Source organism: Phaseolus vulgaris, chromosome 7, assembly GCF_051622355.1.
Source record: "Phaseolus vulgaris cultivar YP4 chromosome 7, ASM5162235v1, whole genome shotgun sequence".
NCBI classification, from domain to species: Eukaryota; Viridiplantae; Streptophyta; class Magnoliopsida; order Fabales; family Fabaceae; genus Phaseolus; species Phaseolus vulgaris.
Window position 1 is genome coordinate 57,892,193 of NC_143504.1, and position 25,588 is coordinate 57,917,780.

The following is a 25,588-nucleotide window of genomic DNA, read 5'->3' on the forward strand; positions in this document are numbered from 1 at the left end:
TAGTGTGTATGAACCGACAGAGACAATGGTGAAAACATGATTTGTAATAGTCAAAGGCTTCACGTGGCTTAACACAAAAAAGTTCACACCCATTTGAATTCTTTATGAAAGAAGAATCAAAGAATCATCATTTATGGCGAAAACCAAATCCTGACAAAAATCAGCTTAACGTTTTCAACATAAAAACAATTATCACTGAACCAATAAAAAAAAAAACTCTGAAGAGACAGTGGGAAACCTCACAGAAAGAACCAAACAAGCACATAATTCCAAAGAATATAAATTAAATATTTTTCTTCTCACCAATTCATCTGAACAATGCGTCACAATATTATAGAACTGAACCTCTCTTTAGAAACAAAATTTAGAGGGTGGTTTACAATCACAAATTTTGCCACCCATCATATTCTTCTATCTTTTCCCATCTCCTAACTAACTTCTATATTTCATATGAACAAGTTCATTTGGTTTAAACTTTCAAGGAAAGTGTTTTTTTTTTCTTTTCTCACAACACTGTGAACCTTTATACAAAACTAGAAAAACTTGTTCTATATGGTTTGTTCCTTTCCATATCCTTTGGTGGAAAGGGTAAAAATAGTATATATATTGCATCTGGTTCTGTTTTCAGCTAAACTCACTCAATATGAGTGATTTGTAGTGTAGTTTACCTATGGTTTCTTCTTCAGATGCTGATTCTGATACTGTTTCAAAAGAAGCTCAGCATAAAGGATCTCATTCCATGTATCAGGAACACCAGGGAGGCACCAGTGACTGCAGTCTTGGAACCTCAATGGTGATTTTCTCTCCTCTGCTGATAGGTTTTGCTTCCTATAAATAGAGGGATGACCATCCTTCCTTAAATCTGTCATTTTAGTCACATTTAGGTAGGTGACTTGGGTTTTCATATTCTTCAAAACCTTTTCCAAAACCCTCATCTTAGGAGGGTATTCCTTCAAGTACTTCTCATTTTTTATTGGCACAGTTTCACTGTCACATTGTCCACCAGAATTCCATTGCCCCCCACTGTAGAATAAGAAACAAATGTTTTTGTGTCAATCTTCTTGTTCTTTATTACAATAATGTGCTTAAAGGAATGATATTGAAACTAAATGCCAAAGTAAAGATGATGGAGATTTTATATCGACTAGAGATTAGAATATTTCATAGTATAAGAGATTAAGACATTTCGTAGTATGTAAGTGGATGTAAACCTCACCTTATAAGTCGGTTTTATGAGGTTAAGTTAGACTTAAAATTCACTTCTTAATATGATATCATAGTCATTTTGAGTCTATCCTAACGATTGTTTGTTGGCATGAAGATTAGTACAATTAACCACCATTTATGTGTTTGGGTTACAATTTGAAAATTTGATTTTAAAGTAAAGTAATTCATGGTTGGATATTTTTATACTAAAAACCAACTTATCCAGTGTTAAAACTATCTAAAATTACGGCTCAAAATCAATATTTTACCCAGATTCAATTTTTCAGTGAGATCAAACATATATGAACATTTAACTAAAATCATGTTAACTAGTATTCATCATGATGTTGAATCAATGTGAATCCAAACACAGTACAGTGTACCTGAAATGTGAAGCAGAATAGCCTCTGAAGAATATCATAGACTTGGATGAATCTACGTTGGCATCAATCCATCTACTCCAAGTGGTTATTGCCTTTCTAAATGCCTCCAGAACATTCAATTCATTATAGACATGGCTTCCCTCTTGGTAGTAGTCCTTCCTAGAATTTTTCTTGAACAAGTTAGTTAACAAGGTCTTGACTTGCTATCTTAGAAAACAGACTAAGAATGAAAAGCCAGAACTGCAGTCAAATCTAAGAGATTTTGTAATGCATTTACCCTTTGGAAGTTTTATCATGAGTCCACCAGTGACCAGTGTTGAAGATGATTATATCTGCATTTTTATATTGGACTGAAGATTTACCAACCAAATCCAAACGAAGTGTTTCCTTCTTTGTTCCATTCTTCACTTGAACTTCCCATTCTTGAACTAAGAATGGGGACACAAAAAGCTCCGCGGAGAAGTTATAATCCTAGCAAGCAATTAGTATAATAGTTAAGTAAACACCATTGAAAGAAAAATTGAAAACATAGAAGGACTTGGTATTTACTTTGAATATGAATGAATAAGAGGCTTCCCCTCTGAAATGGACTCTTCCTTTTGCTTCATAGACTTTGCTTTTGTCTTTCACAGAGTTTCTCAGGATGCAGATGAGAGATTCCCACATGTTCCTATTGATGGAATCACCCACAAAAATAAGCCTCTTGCCTCTCAACATTTCCAGCATTCGTTGTCCGTGTAACCTATTAGCAATTACAAGCACAGATTGCATACCAAGTCAAAAAACTAGGATCCAAAATACCAAAGAAACATTCCCAAAGCAACTTCCAACATCATCAAAGTAAAACACCAAGATGAATCTTACAAAAGAAAATATTGTCAAATTTGGACAAATAACAAACACTGTCAAATGGAAGGAAGACCTAAGAAATTAAAGTACCAAACTTAAATGCAATTCCTTGATGATTTCTGGGGTTGTTCCCTGACCAGAATTAGAAATTTGCTTTGTAATTACGTAATAAAGATTTGAACTAAAGATCAGCATATGTTTCATTGAAACGAAACTTCAATTTTGATTAGATAACATCAGAAACATTTAAAGAACTGTATCTATGTTTTATCCAAAACTAAATCATAAAAGTTAAGTGCAAGTCCAAGGTGTTTTCGAAGTTAATGCGAATAATTGAAGTTTTAATTCTAAATCTCGAGTGATCTAAAACACCGAGTATTCATAATGCAAAATCAAAACACCAAAAGCGTTAATGGAGGTACACACAAGGTTTGTCAAAACATACAGGTTCTAAAACAACAGAAGATCACCATGTTCTCTTACCTTGGGAGGCTGCATCCCTTTGGCTTCCACTTATATTTCTGATAGTCTTTATCTGCTCTTCCATTTTGTATGCAACTGAACTGTTCATCGATCAGATTGCAAGAACCTGGTTCATAGAGAGGATAAGAATCATCCTTAATCCATTCCCCATCAAAAAAATCACACTTGATCAAAGCCTTAATCGTTTCATCTTCCACCTTCGAATCCTCTTCCTTGTTCCCATTCTTCTGTTTCTTCACCACGGAAGCCGTGTAATTACTGTGCACAACCTCCTTCCCTGTGTCCCCTCCTTTCCCCAAAGAACTCAGACTCTCATGGGGACTCCCCCCTGAAACCTTGGGCGCAGAAGCAACACCATTTGAAGAATGATTTGTCTTCTTTAAAGCTTTATCCTCATAAGAAGTTCCAGAAACTCGGGTATGATTGGAAACACTTGATGGCTCTTTATTCACAACATCACCATCATGCGGTTTTGCTGTGTGATTGCTGGATATCTTGCTTATAGTTGGGGTGGTTTGAGTTTGGTTTTCAAAAGGGGTGGTTTTAAAAGGCCTTTCACTTTTTGGAGGAGATTGAAAAGTGTTGTTGGTAGATCTAGAGGAGGTGGTGTTATGGGCGGTAGCAGCTGTGGAATTGAATGATGATGATGAAGAAGAAGAAGAGGTGGTGTTGTGGAAGAAGAAAGAGAAAATGGAAGAGAGTTGGGACTTGTATGCAGTAGTGGAGGAAGTGGAGGAGGCAGTGGAGGAGAAAATGTTGGTGAAGAAGGGAGAGGAGGTGTTTGGAGAGGGGCAAAAGGCAAGGAAAACAGTGAAAACAACAAAAGCAAAAGTAAAAGCATAGGCAAAAGTGAGAGTTTTTCTGGTTTTGGAAATGGAGAAGAGGGTCTTGAGGTCTGAGTTAAGGGTGCCCTCTATTGGAATGTACTTGGCATCAGCCATGAGGGTGAAGGGTGGTTTTGTTTGAGTCCCTAAGAAGATTATTGGAAGAGAGAGACAGAGAAAGACATGTGTTGTTGTTGAAGACTTATACAATGTTAGAAACATGGAAGTTTCAACTTACAAGTGGTGTTGTAACTGTTTGGCCGGTGGTGACTCCAAACACACAACAGAGACAAAAGATGTTTGGTTTAGGTGGATTGCCTCTAAATAGATGCCCACCAATTTTGTTACCGTCAACAAAGATTAAGCAATTTTAGAAACTGTGTTATAATTTGGTTTCCATTTTTAAATATTGTTTTGAAATTTTTTATAGCTTTTAAAAATATTAGACAAAGTGCATATAATAATTTATAGGTTTTAGTGTAATTTTCTTCTCTCTATTTTATAAAAATTGTAAATTTTGGTTATTACTTTTTTTTTTATAGTTTCAGTTTTTGAAACAAACATCCAAACTGTAATGTCTCATTTTTTTTCATAAATATGACATGTTACTTATTTATGTTAGATATATTTTAATGTGTGTTTTAATTCTTATTGTCTAGTTTTAATTATCACCATGAAGATTTATTATGTATAGATCCCTACTATTATAAGTGATAAGATTTATATAATATGTTTTTTGTGATTAAATTATAGTGTAAAATTGTTTACATGTAATCTACTTATTTTTATATAAATATATTTATTTTTACAAGAGAATAAATATGTTTTAGTTTGTTCTACTTTTTTGGATTAATTTTTTTGAAATTTTTATAATAATAGATGGAACAAAAAATTATGAAAAAAATCATATTTATAATTTCTCACATTTTTTCCGTAAAAACATGGTTTATGTTGATAAACTTGTTAACATATGTTTTATTTATAAAAAAGTAATTTTTATTGTCATTTAGTTTATTATTAATAGGTATAAATTATTTAAGTATTATTTTTTAAAATTTATTATATGAGATTTGATTTAATTCTTCCATATTTATTAATATTTTTTGTTAATAATATTTTTTCATTTAAAACTTGAAGTGTTAACTAATATAATACGTAATATAATAGTTTTTTAAAGTAATATTTTTAATTATACAAAATGAGTGAATTTTAATATTTTTCATCTTATAAATCTGAAATAAAAATAAAATATACGAATTTTAGTTTTAATTCTCCTAAAATATTTTTTTTACTTTTATTCTTCCAAAATCTAAAATAATTAATTTAGTTTCTAACATTCATTTAGAATAGAAATAGATAAATAATATTTATTTTTGTCATATTAAAAAAAACATTATTTATTGATACTGTGTCCATAATACTCATGAGGAAGTATAATGTAGAACGATTATCGATTATTTCACTTTTCTTTCAAATACATAAGAATTAAATTAAAATGACATAATAATAATAATATAAAAATAAATAATTTGTTATGTCAATATTAAAAATATATTTAAACCAAATTAAAACATGTAATGTAATATTTTTATTTTATTCTTGACTATCATTTTCGTGACGAACAGCGATTCAACTCAACGGTGACAGTCATGTTGCGTTGTAATAAGAGTCAACAGTGAACTGTACGGCGTTCAAACTATCCCGTTGTCGGTTATTTATATTTTACGAAACTTTTTTTAATTTTAGAAAATAAAAGTAGGGGCATTATTGTAAATATAAAGATTATTGTGGTCCATGACACGTTGCAGTATGGAATAACATGGTCACGATAACAACTTTATAAAGAAAAGAAAATTCAAATAAAATTTCTCAAGATAAAATTAATTTATAGAAATTAAATTTAAAATCAGATCAAGATTACTTATTGAGCGTTTATCCAAAATATGATTAAATTAGGTAAAAAAATAGTTAACAGATAAATATTTCATATCATTAAAATGGTGAAAAAAAGATAAGAGATGATGTGCATTTATAACAAACTGTTAAAGGTTGAGAGAAAGTGATGTGTGTAGAACTTGAAAACGAGTGCTGCCATTCTTCATTTATCCTATTCTTTATCATTTTCACAAAATTGTCTAAATGCATGGATTATGTTAAATATGTGTTATTGGGTCTATAAATTTTAATATATTTATATGTATTTGAATAAATATGGAATTATCAATAGTTTTTGGAATATTTTTTCAACTTATTAATAATTCGTTACTTATCATTAATCATCATAGATAAAATGATTAATTAATATCTTGAATGATGAACGACTATTTATAAAATATATAATAACATTATGTGGTTATCACAAGATACTCACAACCATTAACTTAGAAAAACTACTTGATGAATCTATTTATGAAACATTGAATAGCAGTTACATGACCATTACAAGAGGCTCATAAACATCAATTCAGATATCACGAATAATTTATAAATACTCACTCTTTCCAGAAAGTACAATATTATTTGATCTCATACTCTTAACTCACCTACAATTAAGAATTCATCATCTTTATATTTTTATTGACTTAAACATCGGATAGTGTTTTTCAGGTGACCATTCCCTTTGAGACTAACTAAAAGTTCGTTTTCCGAAGAACATCCTATCTTCCGAGCTCATTTTCCGTAAAAACATTATATATTTAAATTAAATTTTAATAAAGAATAATTAAAAAATATGGTAAGATAGATAAAATTATAAGTCATCTGAATCCCCCAAACTTAGCCGGATTAGTTGGGTGAGAATGCATTAGTTAAATAAATTAATAATAATTTGAATTAGTAAAATTGATTATATAACTTAAGCATGGACTTCTGTTCTGTAAAAGAGAATATCATATTTGACGCTATTTTTGTACAAGTTGACACTTGGTTCTTTGAACTTTAAGCTTTTCAATAATAATAATAATAATAATAATAATAATAATAATAATAATATTTTTCTTAACAAACAAACGTGACCGCAAGAACTTATGTGAAGACATGGTTTATATTCATTGCAACCAATAACAAATTTGTTTCAATTTTTGTTTAATACACTGTTGATAGCTTCCACGTGGCATTCTGATAGGGTAATAGATGTGGATTGGAATGCGTTTTATTTTGGTGCAGATGTGATCCATCATTAAATAAATATTGTTAGATTAAATTTCAACAAATATAACATCATATCTAATTATTTTTAATTTAGTGTTTCAAAACAATGAAATATAAAATAGTTGTTTCATTTAATTAATCACAAATACAAAGTCGTAATCTTTAGAAAGATGATAAGATATATAGTAATTATTATTATATATTACAACTCAACTAATAAATACTTATATTGTGTTTTTTATCTGTTCATCAAATATCTTCCAACTATTTATTGTATTTAAAGAAGACATATTTATTGTATTAATCCTTAATATTTTTCTCTGATAAGTTAATTTGAGGATTTTTAGGATGAAACAACATTAGAAAATACAAAATTTGAAAACAAAAAAATTTGAAAAATGAAAGGTGAATTCACAAATTCAAGATTTATTCAATTCCCTTTATCATAGTATCGAACAAATATTATTAAATAAAAAAATTAAAATAAAATAAAATATTATTTAATATATTATCAAATAAGATTTATTTGATTCCTAATTCGAATTCTAAATTCATAAACACAAATCATAATCATAAAATGAAAATTTGAAATTAAAGAGAAAAAGAACACCAAATGGTGAATTATACAAAAATACTCTCATACTCATTTTTACGCATAATTCCACTATATGAACATCAAAGGGTTAAGCATATTTTTTTTTCAAATAAAGGCATATGGGAATTGAATTTAAAGGGGATTAAGACCTTTTTGATGTTAAATAGCGCATTAGATCTTTGTGGATGTTAGAGATATATCTGTGGTTTCTAAATTTATGTGGAGACTAAAGACACATGAGCAATTTCTTAGAACTTTGTGGAGACTATAAATATATGTAATTTCTAGATTTTTGTGAAAATTAAGAATATATACTCGTTATTTAGGTATCTATGAAAGTTAGAGATATGTGTGTTATTTATAAATATCTTTAAAGACTAAGATTGGATTCATGATTCCTTAAACTTTTCTTAAAGTAAGTAATGTGTGTGTTTTGATTATTTTTTAAACCAATAATTATTATTGATTTATGTTTAAAACATTTTTATTGAATTATAATTTGTTTAAGTTCACTGCTCTTTGTTATAATTTTTAGTTTGTTTGGTAACTATTATGATCGTACTTAATACAATAACATATATAGTCAAATTTTACATAAGTTATCGAAATAAAATTTCTTATTTTTGAAACACCCTAAAAACAATAATGGCACTCTACCCAAGCTCTATGTAAATGTTAATTTATGAAAAAAATTGACTTATAGTGTTGGCTATGAAAAAGAATAATGTTTACCCTAGTTTGTTATAAAAGCATACAAATTTACCTAATGGGTTTGAATGAAAAGATTGGTGTGGTGGTGAGAAATGTAGTTTAAGATTGGTTTGTGGAGAATGAACTGAAGTGATGAAGTTTAGACCACTAATACTTAGCCACTTAGTAAGTAATATTGAGGAAATGGTTACATTAAGTCAAAAAATGTGGCTTGGTGGGATTGTGAAAAGTGTCTTAATTGTTAAACATTATTTATTCACCAATCACATAATATGATCAAACAAGAGCTAAAGTATATATAAATCATGTAGTGGAATTTTTTTATTTGATTTCAATAATTATAATATCTTAAGGATTAATCACCGCACTAGCTCCATCATAGATTTATTTTTAAAAGCCGTATAAGTGAATTCGAGAAGAAAAAAATATATAAATTATTTTTAATCTCAATTTTTTTTTTAAGTGATATAAAATTATCCTAGACATACCAAAATAGTTAGTATAACACCTAATAGGATAATATATTTTCTTTCGTATAGATATATACATGGAAGGTAGAGCGTTTCCTATTATTACATATTTTTTCTTATTATCATTTTTTTTCCTTTTTCCTATAATTAAATATAACATTAAACCTTTTGTTTTCTATTTTATTATATTTTTCTAAAGAATCCATCTCTCTTTTATTATATTTTTATATTTACACACATATAATATATATATATATAAATATTATAACCATTAGGAGTTGATACAAATTTGAATATATTTAACAATGATAAACTCAAAATCAAACGAAAAGAGAAAAATTAGACTGATTGAGATGACCGATTTGGTCAGTATTTTAAAATTGCAAGCTTAACTATGCTAGTTCTAGAGTCAGACATTAGCACATGCAATACTTGAAAACCTACACAATTTTATATAAAAATTAATTTTTTATTTTACATAATTTTATCACTGTGAATTTTAAAATTATTCATCAACTTCGTTTTATTTATTTTATTATGATTTTTTTTCTATGTTTAATTTTATTATTATATATGTAGACCTTATTATTCAATTATCAAATGATTTCTATAAAAACTTAAATAAAATCAAGATATTGAAAAGATTAATTACAATATAAGTATCTTATGAACCCAATCCAGTCCAAATCTCATGCTTATCCCTGATTGAAATGAACATCATTTAAAATTATAACATGTATATAAATAATTTATTTTTGTGGGATGTGACTAATTCAATGAAAATATAAATTCATGGGGCAGCTGAAAATATAAAATTGTAGATGTTTTTCAGAAAAGAAAAATGTATTTTTGGCCTCTCTTGTAGATGAAATTTAAATGAACAATAGTATTTAATTATAAAAAGGTTTCTGTTAATCAACGAGTCGCTTTGGCCGAGTGGTTAAGGCGTGTGCCTGCTAAGTACATGGGGTTTCCCCGCGAGAGTTCGAATCTCTCAGGCGACGTTTGCTTTTTGTTTTATTTTTTTTACCTTTCAAAAACATTAGCAAAATCTAAAAGTATAAATCTCATGCAAATGTCAATAAAACAAATAACTAAAGATGTATTTTTTAAATATTCTTCAACCTTCATTTTTCATCTCTTGTCTATTCAATATCATTTAATAACCACATTTTGTTATGTTCCAACGAGTTGTATACAAATTAGTGTTACTCTTTTCATTATTAGCAATGTCAATTTGTAGAATTTTAAGGTTTGCGGCTATTGTTTGGGAATAATTGGGTATTCAACAAAAATATTTATGATTACGAAGAGACAAAAGAGTGAAAGAAAGATTTTTTTTAGAACAAAACCAATTTTGAAAAGTAAGGTTTACAATATTAGAAATTAGTTTATTTAAGTCTTTTTTTTTAGAGAAACCACGAATATTAAGATTTATTTGAAATTAGAGTTTTTCATGAAGGTTAAGACTCTCATAGGTACGTAATGAAAAACTAATACATTTTTTTTTAATTTTAAAGTATTTATCGTCAATATTTATATATGATAAGCATGACAAACTAAAAACAAAACAAACAATAGAAGTTGCAAAAGTCAATGATAACATTTTGTATAGAATTTCTTTAATTTTAAGAAGAACCACACTTGGATACTTGTAGCTACAAATTTTAAGATTTTAGATTAAAGATAGTATTAGATTCTTATCTAATCAAAATCTCATTATTATACCATAAGTCTTGGTATCTTCACTCAAAGAATCCAAAAATTAAAGTCATCTATACGAGTAGAATACCTTTGCATTAAAGGTGATGTTATCTGCAAATTTTAAAATTTTGAAAAGAGATTTTCAATGTCATATAAAAAAAACTAGCAATTAACCAAAAAGTAGTGAAAATTTTAGATATAAAACTAAAAATCACACATTAGATAGAGATGAACAAAGTATAAGAAGAAAAACTCACAAAAACTCTTCCCATTCTCCAGTTTATTACTTGCTTTTTCAAAAAAAGTATTACTTCTAGTAAAAACATAATAGCAACTTATTAAAACATTTTGCTAAATCATCGTCATAATACACAATCATTATAGTATTTGTTTACTTTATACAACAATATTTATATAAATTACTTTCCCAACAAACCTACATATTTTTTAACTTGGTGGCATAACTACTTATATAATGATATAATTTCATAATATATATTGTATGTAACCTAACAGAATTAAATACATGAATTCTCCATAATTGATATGATAATAAAAAATCGAATAATCTATTTACTATACTTGAACCAATAGTTTGTACAATGTAACCGAATTTGTTAAACCAAACGCATGGAAATTGTTGAAGGTTGATGCAATTTACAAACTTCTCGCACCCCCTTTAAAAAACAAATCCTTAAGATTATTACATGTAAATTTTTTTCCTCTTGGTTACTATGAAACAAGACATTCTTGATATTCGATGTTGAGTAGTGATCATGATAAAGAATAGTTGTAATTTTGGACATTAAGAGAAAATGTATAACAATAATCAATAGTATTTGGTATTTGGCAACCAAATTTATTTTAAGACGATAATATAACCCAACTTTGATGGATCCTATTATCTTCTTTCCAACTGTTGAGTTCTGGTCAAGGAACCTGTGCTACATTTCATTAATCACGGTTTGTCATCGTTCTGAAAAACCAAATGTTTCACATACATTTTAAGGGATTTCAATAAAGGACACAAATGAAATAAAAGTATACAATGAGAAGAATCAATGATAGTTTAGAAAGTTGTGAATAAGATATAAACGACAGATTAAAAAAATACTTCTTCAGAGAAACATGGACCAACTAGGATCTTTGTTATTAAGTTATATAGTATGGGTAGATGGTATATAAGACTTTCCTTATACACTTCATCCTCCTTCCTTTGCGGGTAGAGACATTGGGACAAATGATTCAACAAAATCATTAACATTTTTGGTAGTAAGAATGGAAACAGGAAACAATCGTTATGAAATTTCTAGATCAATCAGGATGTGATCTCTCCCACATGTTCCAAATTTGGGTTCATGGCATAAATGATCGTATCCACATAGAATTTATCCATCCTTTTAAATCTCTTTTAAAGAATAGAATTAGTTTTCTTCCAAAAGGAATTACAAGTTCTGAATGGTCCAAGTGATCCTAATATATTTGAATTCCACATATTGTGACACAGTTGAAGTTCATCCTTGTCAAATGCTATTTTCCTGTGATCTTCTTCCAAACTATCATGGGAACCTTGGCCTAAAAACAAAGCTCAAGAAATTTAAACCAAGATAGATAAGTTTGGCATTGAACAATTTTGAAGTAATTGTGGAGGGCTAAGAGAAACAATCCAAATATGGTGCTTGAGAGAACATGACTAGGTAGTTATCAAAGAAAAAGTGAAGGTGGCCAACAAGACAGCAGCGAAACAACATATCAAGCCGACAGTGAACTCCCTCACCCTAACAATGACAAACAAAACAAAGTCTACCCCTCTATTACGAACTTAAAAGTGAAAAATAGAAAGAATGCTTAAGAAATTAATCATCTCTTACCCAATTCATAAATTCATAGGGATCGATATTTAGGGAAAAAAATATGAACAATATACACATAGGTCACAAATAGGCAATAAGCAAAAGATAAGTTAACACGTTCTGACAAAGCTAACTCACTTACAAGCTACATGTAAGTGACGAAATAGGCAACACAAAAAAGACAAGTTCTAATCTAATCTAATCTAACTCACTCAAATATGTTAAATAATTATGACAAACTAATTCAAATTCTAGAACTGGCATAGGATCCCAATAACTTATAATTATGTGTCATGATTATGCAAGACCGCTCCCAAATACGCGCATGCATGGCTGCAATCTAAAATTCATAGTAGCTACTCCAATACCCATTTGAATATCCAATTACAACTTGAATTAAAAACCACATTGCAGCTGGAAATTAAGTAGAAATTAACACATGTAACCGGAAATTTGTATACACTAAGCATAGACCAATTTGAACATCCAATTTCAACAGAACTAAAACCACAACACAGCTGGAATTAAGTAGGAATTAACACATGCAACTGGAAATTTGTATACTCTAAGTAATAGTTTTGTGAAATGGGAGCAATTTAGCTCTAGTTGAAATTGTGACTGTTGTACAACAAAAGTTAAAGCAATGACAAAAGATGCCAATAACATTAACAACATTGATGAATGGTGACAGATCTCATTTTTAAATAAAAGATACAAAAGTAAAAAGAAAACAAAAATCCCTTGAAAGGAAAAAGAAATATTCTACAACACAAATAGTATACAGAAAACCTCAAATTCCAAAACCAAACACAGCCCGTATCCTTTGGAAAATGAGATCCCGCCATCCCCTCTCTGTGTTTTCCACCACAGTTGCATTCCCATATCTGCATTTACAAGCAACCACATTACTTCACTAACAAAACAAATAACAAACCAAAAGCAAGGACCAAAACAACCAAACACTAACTCACCTGTCTTCTTCAGGCACATCACTATGCGTGAGCTTAACAACTGTGATTCCACCTTCAGGCTCCTCAAACACAATCCTGACCTACAGAATTCACAAAACAACTCAGAAATAAACACTCCAGTCAATTTCAAAAGAACACAAAACACCAGTCACAAACACTTCACCATGTTTAAATACACAACTTTTAGTAAGTTAAAACAATTTTAACAATAACATATTTGATACTTCTTAAAAATTGTTTCTAGTTTACCTCCATAAACTTAATAAAACTTATAAATTTTTTTTCATTACATTAAATCTCATCTTCAAATATGACAAGAGCCTATTAACAAAGCGCTTAGTTAAACATAAAATCTAACATCACAAGCTCAATCATATCTAAAGAGTAAAGATATACGTCCCTCTATTACAAACACTTCACTAAAAAACATCATTTTTCTCCATTGGTCACTTTTTCACCCCGTAACATCATCTATCATGATACCTACACACCTCTCTCAACTCTATCCCTATTTGTTTGTGTTTGTGTCCAATAGCATTTCAGCGTCCACCCATCATTTTCTTCTTTTCCTTAAATTAAAGAGAACTATTTTGATAAGTGTTTTTGTAAAATTCATTGAGACTTTTGAAAGATCCTGTTCGGTTTCATAAGAAAGTTCATCAAAATATAATTTAATTTGACTTTTAACATAGTTACTTTAAATATCATATCTACACTGATTTCAGATCAATCACCATCCAACTGGTTGTGAGTATAAACTGCACAAAAGTTTACCCAAGGAGTGGATCAAAATAAAACTCTATACAATTAACATTTTTAGGATTTCCCACATACATTCTAATTTCTAATTAAGAGACATTTCTATACTAATCAGAACCTTGATTCCACGTGATATGAATGTCAAATCCCTTCACTAAGTCAATCTCCCGTAGGCTTTAACTATCAAACTTAGCTTTAGAATATGTTCTTTCTTATACCATTCTTACTGTAAAATTCTGATTCCACGACAATTGCATAAAACCAATCCAAAAAAAGAAGAAGCACAAGCCTAAACTCAAATAAATTCACTTCTTTCATAAATCTTACCGTGGATTGAATCCCGTCAAGCCAGCTCCCAAACCTCCACCTCTGTACGATCAACTTCCCTTCCTGCAACTCCAAATGTCTGCCAGTAACAGACCCATCGAAAATACTAAACTCACCCCCAACCTCCTTGCTAATCTTCGCGCTGCTCTGCGTGAAACCCCTCCACCTATTCTCATCCAACAAAATCTCAAATAAATCCTGCGCTCTACAATTAAACCTCTCCGTCAAACTAATCGTTTTAAACCCCTTCTTCCCTTCACTCTTCTCATTCTTCTTCGAATCATTCTCATTATTACCATTAATATTACCATTACCATTACTACTACTACCGTTGTTCTTCTGAGACACCACTTTCTTCGCTTCAAGATCATCCTTCACGGGCCCACCCTTCGCCATGCTCTCCACCCAAACCCTAACTTTCTCCAAAATCACCGGTTTCGCCTTCTCCACCACCACCTGCTTCAGCCTCTTCCCAACCTCCCCGCTATCCTTCACCGTAATCCTAACCTCGGGATCCTCGTCGGCGTTCTCGTCGGAGATGTACGGGATCTCGACGGAGCCGTCGACCTTCTGCAGGACCTTCCCGTCGGAGCCACGCACCTCGCCCTCCCACGCGAGCGTCACGCCGATCTCGTACCCGGGAATCACCTTCCCCTTGCGCACATTAACGTAGGCCTCGCCATCGAGTCTCTCCACCTTCTTGACGGCGACGGAGACGTCACCGTCAGCGACGGCGACGTTGGCGAAGAGCTTTCGGAAGAAGGTTCTGGACCATTCGAGACAGTTGGTCTCAGCCCAGTGCCAGTTGTGAACGTTGGTGCCGTCAGCACGCTCCGTGACGATCCAACGTTTGTCACCCTCGCCGAACTTGGCCATGGAAACGGGATTGAACGTGGAGATAACGGAGTGGTGTTGAAGGGAAGAGAAGGGTGGTTTTAATAATAAGGGTGGTGATGGGTTTGGGTCTAGAGGGTTCGGGAGTTGGAAGGATCTAGAATGCGATGGTGTTGAAGGTGTTGTGTTCCAGCCAAGTGGGAAAAACGAAGAAAGGAAGAAATTGAAAAGCTGAGTTTGGGAAGACCGAAGAAGGATCTAGAACACAGCGGAGACACTCGTTTTTTGCAGTTACAGGCCAGGTAAGCCGCCAAAGGCCCACAACTTTCGCCTTTACACAACCAAATCTCATGTGTCATTCAATATAACTTAAGTAAATTTACAAAATTTCTACTATTTATTGCAAACCCTACACTCATCAACTATTTTCCAATAAAGTTTTTGTTTCAATTAGGGACTAAATTTGGGAAAGTAGATTTGAGGTGAAATAGTGTAGAAAATGAAATTGTTTGAATTAAGTGAAAAAATAAAAAATTAAAGAAAAAATGTATGAAAGATTTTGAGTGGTGATATGATATGATGTGATTGAAGTTTTTATTTTTATTAATTGATAAAAAAAGTAAAATTATAACTTTAGTCTTGTGTTTAAAAATAATTGAAAAAAATATGATTTGTTTATTTTGTGTATTTTAGTACATGTAAAATTACTAGATATTAAATAGATTACAGTATAATCAAAGTATGAATAGAAAAATATTGATTTTAGAATAATGTTTTAGAAGATAATAAGAGTGAATTATGTATCATTCATAATAGTCACAAAGTTATTAATGAGATGTTACAAGTCGTTAATTCTTTTATGGATCAGGTCAAAACGTGTGTTGATATTGAGGTTAGTTGTCTCGCTTTACTTTCAGGTTTAATGTGTTTATTCAAAAAAAAGTTGTATGGGGCACCATATATGTAAACATGGATCACCATTTAATATTAACTTGGAGCTATAATTGATTATTGACAAAGGATAATATCTTATACTCTAGAAAATACACCTATTATCGGTTATGGCATAAGGATAATCAATTATCTTTAGAAAACACAATGTATTTATTCAACAAAGTTGTACAAAAACCCTTATCAGATCACCACATACATAAACATAGGTTATCATTTTAATACCAATATGAAACCATAATCAATTATCACACTATACACCTCATAACTTTCACATGAAAATGAAAACCAAGCAAGATAAAGAGAGAGATTTATAAAGTCAAAAGGGAGTTATTTAAAAAAAATATTATAATAAGTGATCTTCACTTAGTCATCATTTCATTAGTGTAATTTAATGAATAAAAAGATGAGAACTGACTTCTAAAAATTAGAGAGATGATAGAAGAGGAAAAACTTGAGCAGAGAAGAAAAAATTCGAGAAAAAAAAAAAGAAGAAAAGAAAGTCTTAAATTTATAATATTATTTTTGTTGTTGAACTTAAAATAAGTTTTTTTATTATAATTCTAATGTTAAAAAATATTTCCAAAAGTTGTTATACAGACAGTTACCCTTTCTTGTGCATATATATTTTTATTTCATATTAAAATTATAATAACTATTAATTTTATGTTGCACAAAATTATTAGAAAGCTTTTTTCTGGGTTATTTAATATGTCGGCTGTTTCTTCCTGCACCTCCATATATTCTTCTCCACCTCCATACATTTTCATATTTCTAAACATAACCCTATGTAATATTCCGGATTATGTAATAGAAGTCTTTTTTCAAATTTGCAATTAGCTTTTGGATTACATAATTCGAAAGCTTTTTTTTCAGATACATGATTAATTTTTGGATTATGTAATCCGAAAGTCTTTTCTAGCTTCCAGATTACATAATTCAGAAATCTTTTTTCAAATGTGTGTCTAGATTACATCATCCAGAAACTACTTTATGGGGGTGACACAAGAAGGTTAAAAAATGTATTTTCATGTTGTGTATAGGGTGTCAGAAAAACATATGGAGGTGCAGGAAGAAACCATAAGTGTCATTCTATTTCCTTTGAAATGATTGACGAGTTTTTTGAAGGGCAATTTCTTTCTGTACCTCAATGTTTTCTTCATGCACTTCCATAGAATACGATAAGATGACAATTTTTTTTTATTTTTTATTGACACTCAATTTTTTTTTGAATTCATACATTCTGAACTTTAGAATGAAGAATACAATTTTGTATTATTTTAAATTTTATAATTTAAAAGGTATTTTTGAATTCAAAAAGTACATTTTAAATTCTAGAATTAAGAATTTAAAGGTCTACGGATTATACAATTTAAAAATGAAAAAAAAAATCTCGTACCTTTTACTTAAGGGTAATTTTGAAATTGAAAATATTATGGAGGTTCAAAAAATAAAATATGGAGGTGGATAAAGAAATTGCCTCTTTAAAGAGGCTCCCACATTAATTTTAGCTTATGGGCCTTGGGAATGAACCCATATCGACATTAACTTTTAACTTTATGGGCCTTGAGACTGAACCCATAAAACAAAATGGTTGTTACACCATAATCATGGTATTATTAGTAAATCGAGAATATCACAATTTGTTGTCCATATACCCAAAAGTTCCACTCATGTTTTTAATAAGCCGAGATAATTCAAATTAGTGACCATTAATACTTTTTATGATTTATTTCTTTATTTTTTCTCTCACTTTTCAATTTATTAAAATTTTAAACAGAAGTTAATTTTCTTATTTCAATCTCCAGTATTTTCTAATTTTTTTATATAGATTTTATAAGTATTCGTTGAAGGATTGTTGAATTTGACAATAAAAACTGAATGATGAATCACTTGTACAAGATTCTTACTTGTTTAAGTCAGTAAAAACTTGTATATATGAGTGATTAAATGAATATAAAAGTTTTAACATTATATTAATACTCCTTCAAATTATATTTATAGTCTTTTGTACTTGTTAAAATATCTCATTAACTGATATTCATCAGTTTTTGAGGATATTTGAATTTTGTGGATATGTAGATAGTTAATGTCTACTATTGTAAGTGAATATTATTTTCTCGGTATTTTTCAACATACAAAACCAAATGATTTAAATGATTATTAAGTATGTAAATAATAATTGTAACTATTCAATAATTTATTTATAAAAGTTATTTTTCTAAACTTTTTAATATTTTTTATAAAGTTTTTGAACTGAATGTTCTCTTTTAAATACACCTTTTTTACGGTATTTGTTTTGAGATTTTTTTTTAAAAAGAACAAAATTGTGATGGAGTTCCAAAGCAAACAAATGTATTGAATGTGGTGATTGACTCTAATCATGTTATCTCAATGGATTTTGTCAATAAATTTATCTATGATTATTGGATTATAATATATAACTTGTAATGCTTATTTCTTCAACAATTATAAATATTTTTTTAACCTTTTATTTTAACCAATTTACAATCTTTGATTTCACTTTTAGAAAATATAGTACGTATACATTCACCAAAAACTCATAAAATAAATTATATATATATTATTAAAATAAATAAATATCTACTAAATAAAAAAGAGATATTTATAAATATTTTTTTCTTTTCTTGTTTTTAACATCATCCTTGACTTGATCTAAAAAGAAAACATTGATAAAACGAATGATTACAAATCATAGTTTTAAATCTATATAAGAAATATGTAGTATTGTCATGTTGCATGAAAATGAAAATATCACCCTTTAATGTGTGGTGTGACAGGGAACAAATCATAAAGTTGTGCATTAAAATAGTAACAAACGAACTATGTGCATCGTGGTGGTATATACACAAACTTCGGAAGGTTAATGTTAAGATAACACTTAGTTTAAGTTATGGTTTTTTTGGTTAAGAACCGTTTATTTCGGGACACATACCAACATGTCCTTTTTGTTCAGAGTAGAGATTCATTTGATTTGGAAGAAGTTAGAAGAAAAACAACAAATTATGTTTTCTTCTTCTTCTTCTTCTTTTCACCAACCTTATCAATTATTGTACATATTTTTTTCTTTATAATCCTTTAGTTTTCATCATTAACATAGATTGTCTCCTTGAAAATTCTGGCTTGTTCAAGAACAAGTCAGAGGTAATACCTTTGAGGCATATTTTCTTTATCTTGTTTTCTTATGTAGATTTTAGTTTTGTTTATGTTTTTATGCATGGTTGTTTGTGTAATGCCACAATGAAAAACTTGATCTATAACAATATAATTTCTTCATCTTTACCTTTTATTTTCTCTCATCTTCTTAATAATTGACGATCTCTGTATTTTCATTTACACTGTTATATCTCAATGTTATGATCAGAACATGAATCTTGAATTTAGTTCTCAAAATATAAAAGAAACCATAAATGAACATATCAAAATGGTTATATTTGAAATTGTTAAACAACAATATTTTTCTTTTTCATTTATGAAACCAAATTTTTTATTCTTCTTGGATCTTAAATATGAGGGGCTATGCCATTTTGTCATATTAGTTTATGATACTAGTAAATTGTGGTTGGCTTGAATTTGAATTTCAAAGACAAACTTTCTTCTTTAACACTAGTGTTAATAAAGTATTTGGAAAATGAAAATCCGGGCATTAGAATAACTTCATATAATTTTAATTTCAATGACTTATTGATAACAATTTGTTTTTGCTAGACTATTTTAAGCTATGTCGTGTTGCGGAGGTGCTGAAGAGGATTTTGGCTTTCCACCTGCAAACCAATACAATACATCACTTGAAAAAGGCAATGCATATGGTGGTGGAGGTAGCACACTTAGTACACCCTTTATTCTATTCACCATATACATCAATGTCTTTCTTCTTATTGTTTTACCTTCGAAAACAAACAAAAAATATTTATGTATGATGTAAATGGATGACATATTCATTAGTTGTGTTTTGACCACAAGTCGGAGAGATAATATCGTTAGGGTTAATCACCGCATCCGAGGTATTGATCGCTTTGAGGTTGGTGCTCCATCACGATTTTGTTCTTAAAAGACTCCTCTGTGGGTTAAAGGAGAATGAATTATTTAAACTGTTATTGGTCTCGACTCTTAAATGATGTAAAACTATATATATTGGCGGTACCAGAAGAAGTTGTTTTGCACATTTTGTCTTGAAATAAACTATAATGTTATAATTTAGTAACTTAATTGTTTAATTACTATTTATCTTGATGAAATAATATCCTAATTTGCATTATAGTAAGTTATTATTCTCTTTGAATATAGGAGGAGATAGAGGAGAGCCAAGGGGAAACATTGTGAAAAGTGGTGCTCCAAAGAAAGAATTGCCAATTGAGATACCTGCTATTTCATTGGATAAGTTAAATCAGTTAACAGACAACTTTGGTACAAATGCTTTGATAGGAGAAGGTTCTTATGGAAGGGTTTATTATGCAAAGATGAGTGATGACATGGATGTTGCAATCAAGAAGTTGGATACTAGTTCTTCTCCAGAACCTGACTCTGATTTTGCAGCACAAGTAGGCCTTTTCTGATTCAACATTTTGAAATTCACCAAGGCATTGTTTTGGATAGTAAATTTTCATAGTTTACATCATGCAGTTATCAATTGTTTCAAGATTGAAAAATGACCACTTTGTGGAGTTGTTGGGATATTGTTTAGAGGAAAACAACAGAATTTTGGTTTATCAACGTGCGAGTTTGGGTTCTTTGCACGACATATTACATGGTAGGCCAAACAACACTAATGAATGAGTTTTGTATATTAGTATTGAGCAAAAATTTCTCTACTTTAACCAAACACTATGATTTTGGTGTTGTAGGAAGAAAAGGGGTGCAAGGTGCTGAACCTGGTCCAGTTTTAAATTGGAGCCAAAGAGTAAAAATTGCATTTGGTGCAGCAAAAGGACTCGAGTTTCTTCATGAAAAGTGTCAACCTGCTATAGTTCATCGCGATGTTAGATCTAGCAATGTCTTACTCTTTAATGATTATGAATCAAAGATTGCAGATTTCAACTTGTCAAACCAATCTTCTGACACTGCAGCTCGACTACACTCAACAAGAGTCTTAGGAACATTTGGTTATCATGCTCCAGAGTATGCTTCTACTCTTCTTAAGTCTTTAGTTTTTATAGAAGATATAATTATGTGAAGTCATGCATGTTCAATGTTATAAATTATTTTCACTTTCAGGTATGCAATGACAGGACAAATAACCCAAAAAAGTGATGTATATAGTTTTGGGGTTGTTCTTTTGGAGCTTTTAACAGGAAGAAAGCCTGTCGACCATACAATGCCTAAAGGGCAACAAAGTCTTGTAACTTGGGTAAGTCTTATTCCTCATCATATTTGATGAATGAAAAATGATACATTGACAATCTTGTTCCATTATACAACCTTTTTTCTCTCTAAATTTTTAATTTTTATATTAAATAACAAAAATATCATTTTTTATATAATCAATTAGAGGTTGTACAGTGGAGCAGGTTGTCAATATATCATCTCTTTTTGATGAACATATCTCTAATTTATTTTTTCTTAAAGACTTTGAGTTTTCTTATAGGACTGTTTGAAATAGATATGCCTTGTATTGTCAAATAGAAGTTCATTTGGATAGGCTGGATTAGACTTTTAATGTATAAAAATTGAGATGCTGTTAAAGTATTTCGTTTAATTATATTTATTTATTGCTGATAAAAAAAATATAAAATATTTTATAGTGATGTTATTCCCAACTATTACAGGCAACTCCAAGATTGAGTGAGGACAAAGTGAAACAATGTGTGGATCCTAAACTAAATAATGAATACCCACCCAAGGCAATTGCTAAGGTTAGTTTTTTCTCTCTCTCTTTATTTGGCCTTTAATACATTTCTAGAAGAAACTATTAAAATAAGTTAAGTAATTATATCATCATTCCACTAATATGATTTTATTATTGACTAAAGTTATTAAAATTTGTAGGCCATACTTCTTGTTTAATGAATATTTTTCATGATTTTGTGAATTTGTTTTCACGATTTTGTAGTTTACAAAAAATTTAAACCAATAATAAAGAGTTTGTTTCTAGCTTTCATTAAGCATAAACTTATCGAAGAAATGTTTAAGTTGTCTTCAATCAATGTTCTCAATGTTCAATATAGTATGAAATTTCTAACAAATGTTTTTATATGATAATGTAGTTAGCAGCAGTTGCAGCACTTTGTGTGCAATATGAAGCTGATTTCAGGCCAAACATGACAATTGTTGTCAAAGCTCTCCAACCACTTCTCAATTCTAAACCAGCTGGTTCTGAACAAAACCCTAATGCTAACACTATAGCCACACCTAATTAAGTCTTGGAGACTAATCAAGTTTTTATGCTAATCATAATCCACTTTTACTGCTCTAGAGGTTATACTAAGACTAAACCAATGTTGATTTTGTCTTCTTGATCTCTTGTACAATTGGAAACATAGTATTGTGATCATAATGCATGAAGGAGACCACACTATTTTCCTTTGACAAAAAAAATCAAAGGTACAAAGATTAACAAATGAAGATTCTTAGAAAAGATATCAAGAATTCATTACTATGTGTGGGTCTAAATAATCAAGTTTTTATTGATCAATATGGAAAAAAGGAAAATTTTATTATTTAAGGGTAACACATTTTTCTTATATTATTTAATTTAAAAAATAAAGGAAATACACCTAAAGACGTCTTTATAATGAATATGACCAAGGAAAGAGAGAAAAAAGAAATAGAAAAAAGGCTAACAAAGGAAAGAAAACTAGAGGAAGGAAAAAAAAGTGTGAAGAAGAAATTAAAAAGCATATTTTTTGTAAAAAGCTAGAAATTCTTTGTATTTAAGTATGTAGGAAATTTTTTCTCGTGGAATGTGTTAATACATAAGGGATTAATTCATGATCATATGTAAGTTTATATTTGAGTATCTCGTCTAAAGCTATAAAATGATTTTGATCATAACAAATAATACAAAATTTTGATTATCTAACAAAGTTTGTTACTGTGAAACAATAGATAAAAATTTATGTGACAATACTAGATAAATGTCTCTGACAAAATTACTAGACGAAATCTAATTAAAGTTTTACATGACTTCTAAATAAACATTAGACGCAAGTTAACAAGACCTAACGAGTTTGAAGATATGCTAGATGCTATCGACCATGAATAGATGAGTTTAAGATGTGCTAGATGTAATTTATCATGCAGGTTAGTTTTAAGGTGAGTTAGATGCAATCTACAACACCAAGATACTTATAACTTTATAAGGTGACGTTCAAATGTAACATTTTTAGACGCATTCTACATGCATGATTGTTTTATCCTAAGAAAGAATGTTCACGCTCTCCAAACAAGATCCTGATGCATGTATTTCTTAATATGACTTTGTATACTATTTTTATGTTATTATTAGTGCAAAGAAAGTAATTTTAGTGAACATTTAGTCAAATACATTTTAAAAAGACTTTGCATAGAGGACAAGACACTTGGAATAACTTTTCTTTTTGTGAAGTCTATAAATAGAAACAACTTCATACAAAATAAAGTTGTTCTAAGTGCTTTATAAAAGTTCAACTTCATGACAACATAGAGTGTGAGTGTTTTCTAGAAATTCTTCATAGTAAAATTTAGTCTTTAAAAGCAAGGATAATCACCATTTCATATCCTTATTTTTAGAGTGATAATTGTATTCTAAACAATTTTTTTTTTTGCTTGGACAAACATTTTGTATTTTGTGTTTAATTATAGGAAAAATTAATATATATATATATATTCATAAATGACTTAATATATTCACTCTAATTTAGACTTGATATTTAAAATACTTGTAACAATTATTAATTGATAGAGTCTTTGTAGTTTTGAAGATTATTTATCACTAGTTTTAGTTAATTTTTTTAATTGATTTAAGTTAAACCTATTCCAAATATAGGATTTTTTTTTGCTTTTGTTGCCTTTTCTTAAATGACGCGTTAGACATAAAAATTTATTTAAAAACTTGTTAGGTTTTATCAACAAACTCTACCCTAACAAGGTTAATAGGCCTAAACTAAAATAAGTTTATGGGCTTAAGTTGTTAATTAGAATAATAAAATAATAAGTCAAAGGAATAAATACCAACTTATCTAAATTTAAGCCATTTTTAATCTATACTATATAATCTTTATGATAATTATTCTTTTCGCTATCAATTCTCTCATCATGCAAATCTAGTGAAGCTTCACCAATGGATTTCAATATGAACTAAACTATATTTTCTATGAAGTCAAAAAGTTTTTTTTTTTTGTGGATATTTTTCATTAATTTTTCTATTTTACATTACGAAAAACATAATTTACCTAATTTTGATGTATAAAAAAGTAACCGTTGGAAAGTGAATACACACTTGTATTCTATGTAAATAGAAGCAAATCTATTGTATATTGCTTCACCTTTCGATATATAGTAATATGTTGGAGAAATAATTTTTGTTTAAAAGCTTTAGAAGTTGCAAAAAATGGCAAAATATTTTGAGATTTTTCTGGGGATATATAACCTATTATCATTTGTTTAATTAGAACCAGTAATTACCCCATTAATTAGCATTCTCTTTAATTATAACCTCACTATTCTTGAAAGCAAAAATCACCTTCTCAAGTTTTTCTAGTTTTCAGACTTTTTATTCATCTTCATCACATCTTTATCGTGTGCTTGTATATATTATTTGTTTCTTTGTTTAACGTTCTTCTTCATGTAAAAACTATAAACAAGTCGAAACCATCATTTTGATTTTTCTAATAGTGATTATTGTTAAGAGTGAGATTAGAATAAAAAGAGGAAGTAACGTCCACTCTAAAAAAAATCTTTAATATATTAATATATTAATGAAATTGTGATATTATTAAAGTTGACTGCACTGATTCTAATACGATATAAAAGATTAATCTTTTAAAAAATGTTAAAAATTGTAAAATTTTAACGGACACTAAATATCTATATTTTCTTATGATAATATGAAATTAGTTTGATTAAAAAAATAAGTGGAATTGCTTCATTATTTTATTAGGATCAAGATAACCCTTCATTCTCCAAATCACAATATCACTCCTATGAAAATAGGTGGGACTTCCTTATTTCTTTTTCAATTGCTTTATTCTAAAATATTCAATACATCTTTAGTTTTTATATCTATTTTAGTCATGCCAAGAATGTAAAATAATTCACTTACTTTTTTTTTATTGTTATATCTGTTATATGATTGATAATTCATTTCGTTAACAAAATTAATGTATAAAATAATATCCTATTCCTATTTTTTTTTAGTAAACTAGTACAAACTGTAATTATTTAGTGTTTTTAACGACGACTCAAGCATGAACTGTCATTATATGTCTATTTATGAATTTTTAATGACGGTTCTAGATTGAATCGTTGTTAATTTGTTCATTTTTCAACTCCCGCACTTGCACTCCTCGTCTTCAATTTGC

General features: G+C 29.3%; 3 protein-coding genes and 1 non-coding gene across 4 annotated transcripts; 2 read left to right on the top strand and 2 right to left on the bottom strand.

Moving 5' to 3' along the window:
* Positions 1–279: 279 nt before the first annotated feature.
* LOC137830657 (protein trichome birefringence) lies at positions 280–4,100 on the bottom strand. The gene is made up of 5 exons (XM_068638116.2): positions 2,922–4,100; positions 2,139–2,331; positions 1,867–2,060; positions 1,590–1,748; positions 280–1,023 (listed from the first exon to the last, which is right to left on the bottom strand). The coding sequence occupies exons 1-5, from the start codon at positions 3,965–3,967 to the stop codon at positions 669–671; spliced, it is 1,947 nt and encodes a 648-aa protein (XP_068494217.2). The 5' UTR covers positions 3,968–4,100; the 3' UTR covers positions 280–668.
* Positions 4,101–9,593: 5,493 nt separating this feature from the next.
* Positions 9,594–9,675, top strand: TRNAS-GCU (transfer RNA serine (anticodon GCU)). Its single transcript has one exon. It is a non-coding gene; the product is annotated as a tRNA-Ser (tRNA).
* A 3,129-nt stretch (positions 9,676–12,804) lies between these two features.
* On the bottom strand, positions 12,805–15,490 carry LOC137830659 (uncharacterized). The gene is made up of 3 exons (XM_068638119.1): positions 14,286–15,490; positions 13,200–13,279; positions 12,805–13,112 (listed from the first exon to the last, which is right to left on the bottom strand). The coding sequence occupies exons 1-3, from the start codon at positions 15,159–15,161 to the stop codon at positions 13,019–13,021; spliced, it is 1,050 nt and encodes a 349-aa protein (XP_068494220.1). The 5' UTR covers positions 15,162–15,490; the 3' UTR covers positions 12,805–13,018.
* Positions 15,491–19,027: 3,537 nt separating this feature from the next.
* Positions 19,028–22,756, top strand: LOC137830658 (protein CYTOSOLIC ABA RECEPTOR KINASE 4). Its single transcript, XM_068638118.1, has 8 exons — positions 19,028–19,235; positions 19,800–19,909; positions 20,379–20,632; positions 20,715–20,841; positions 20,936–21,209; positions 21,306–21,438; positions 21,857–21,943; positions 22,295–22,756. The coding sequence occupies exons 2-8, from the start codon at positions 19,813–19,815 to the stop codon at positions 22,445–22,447; spliced, it is 1,125 nt and encodes a 374-aa protein (XP_068494219.1). The 5' UTR covers positions 19,028–19,235; positions 19,800–19,812; the 3' UTR covers positions 22,448–22,756.
* The last annotated feature ends 2,832 nt before the right edge of the window (positions 22,757–25,588 follow it).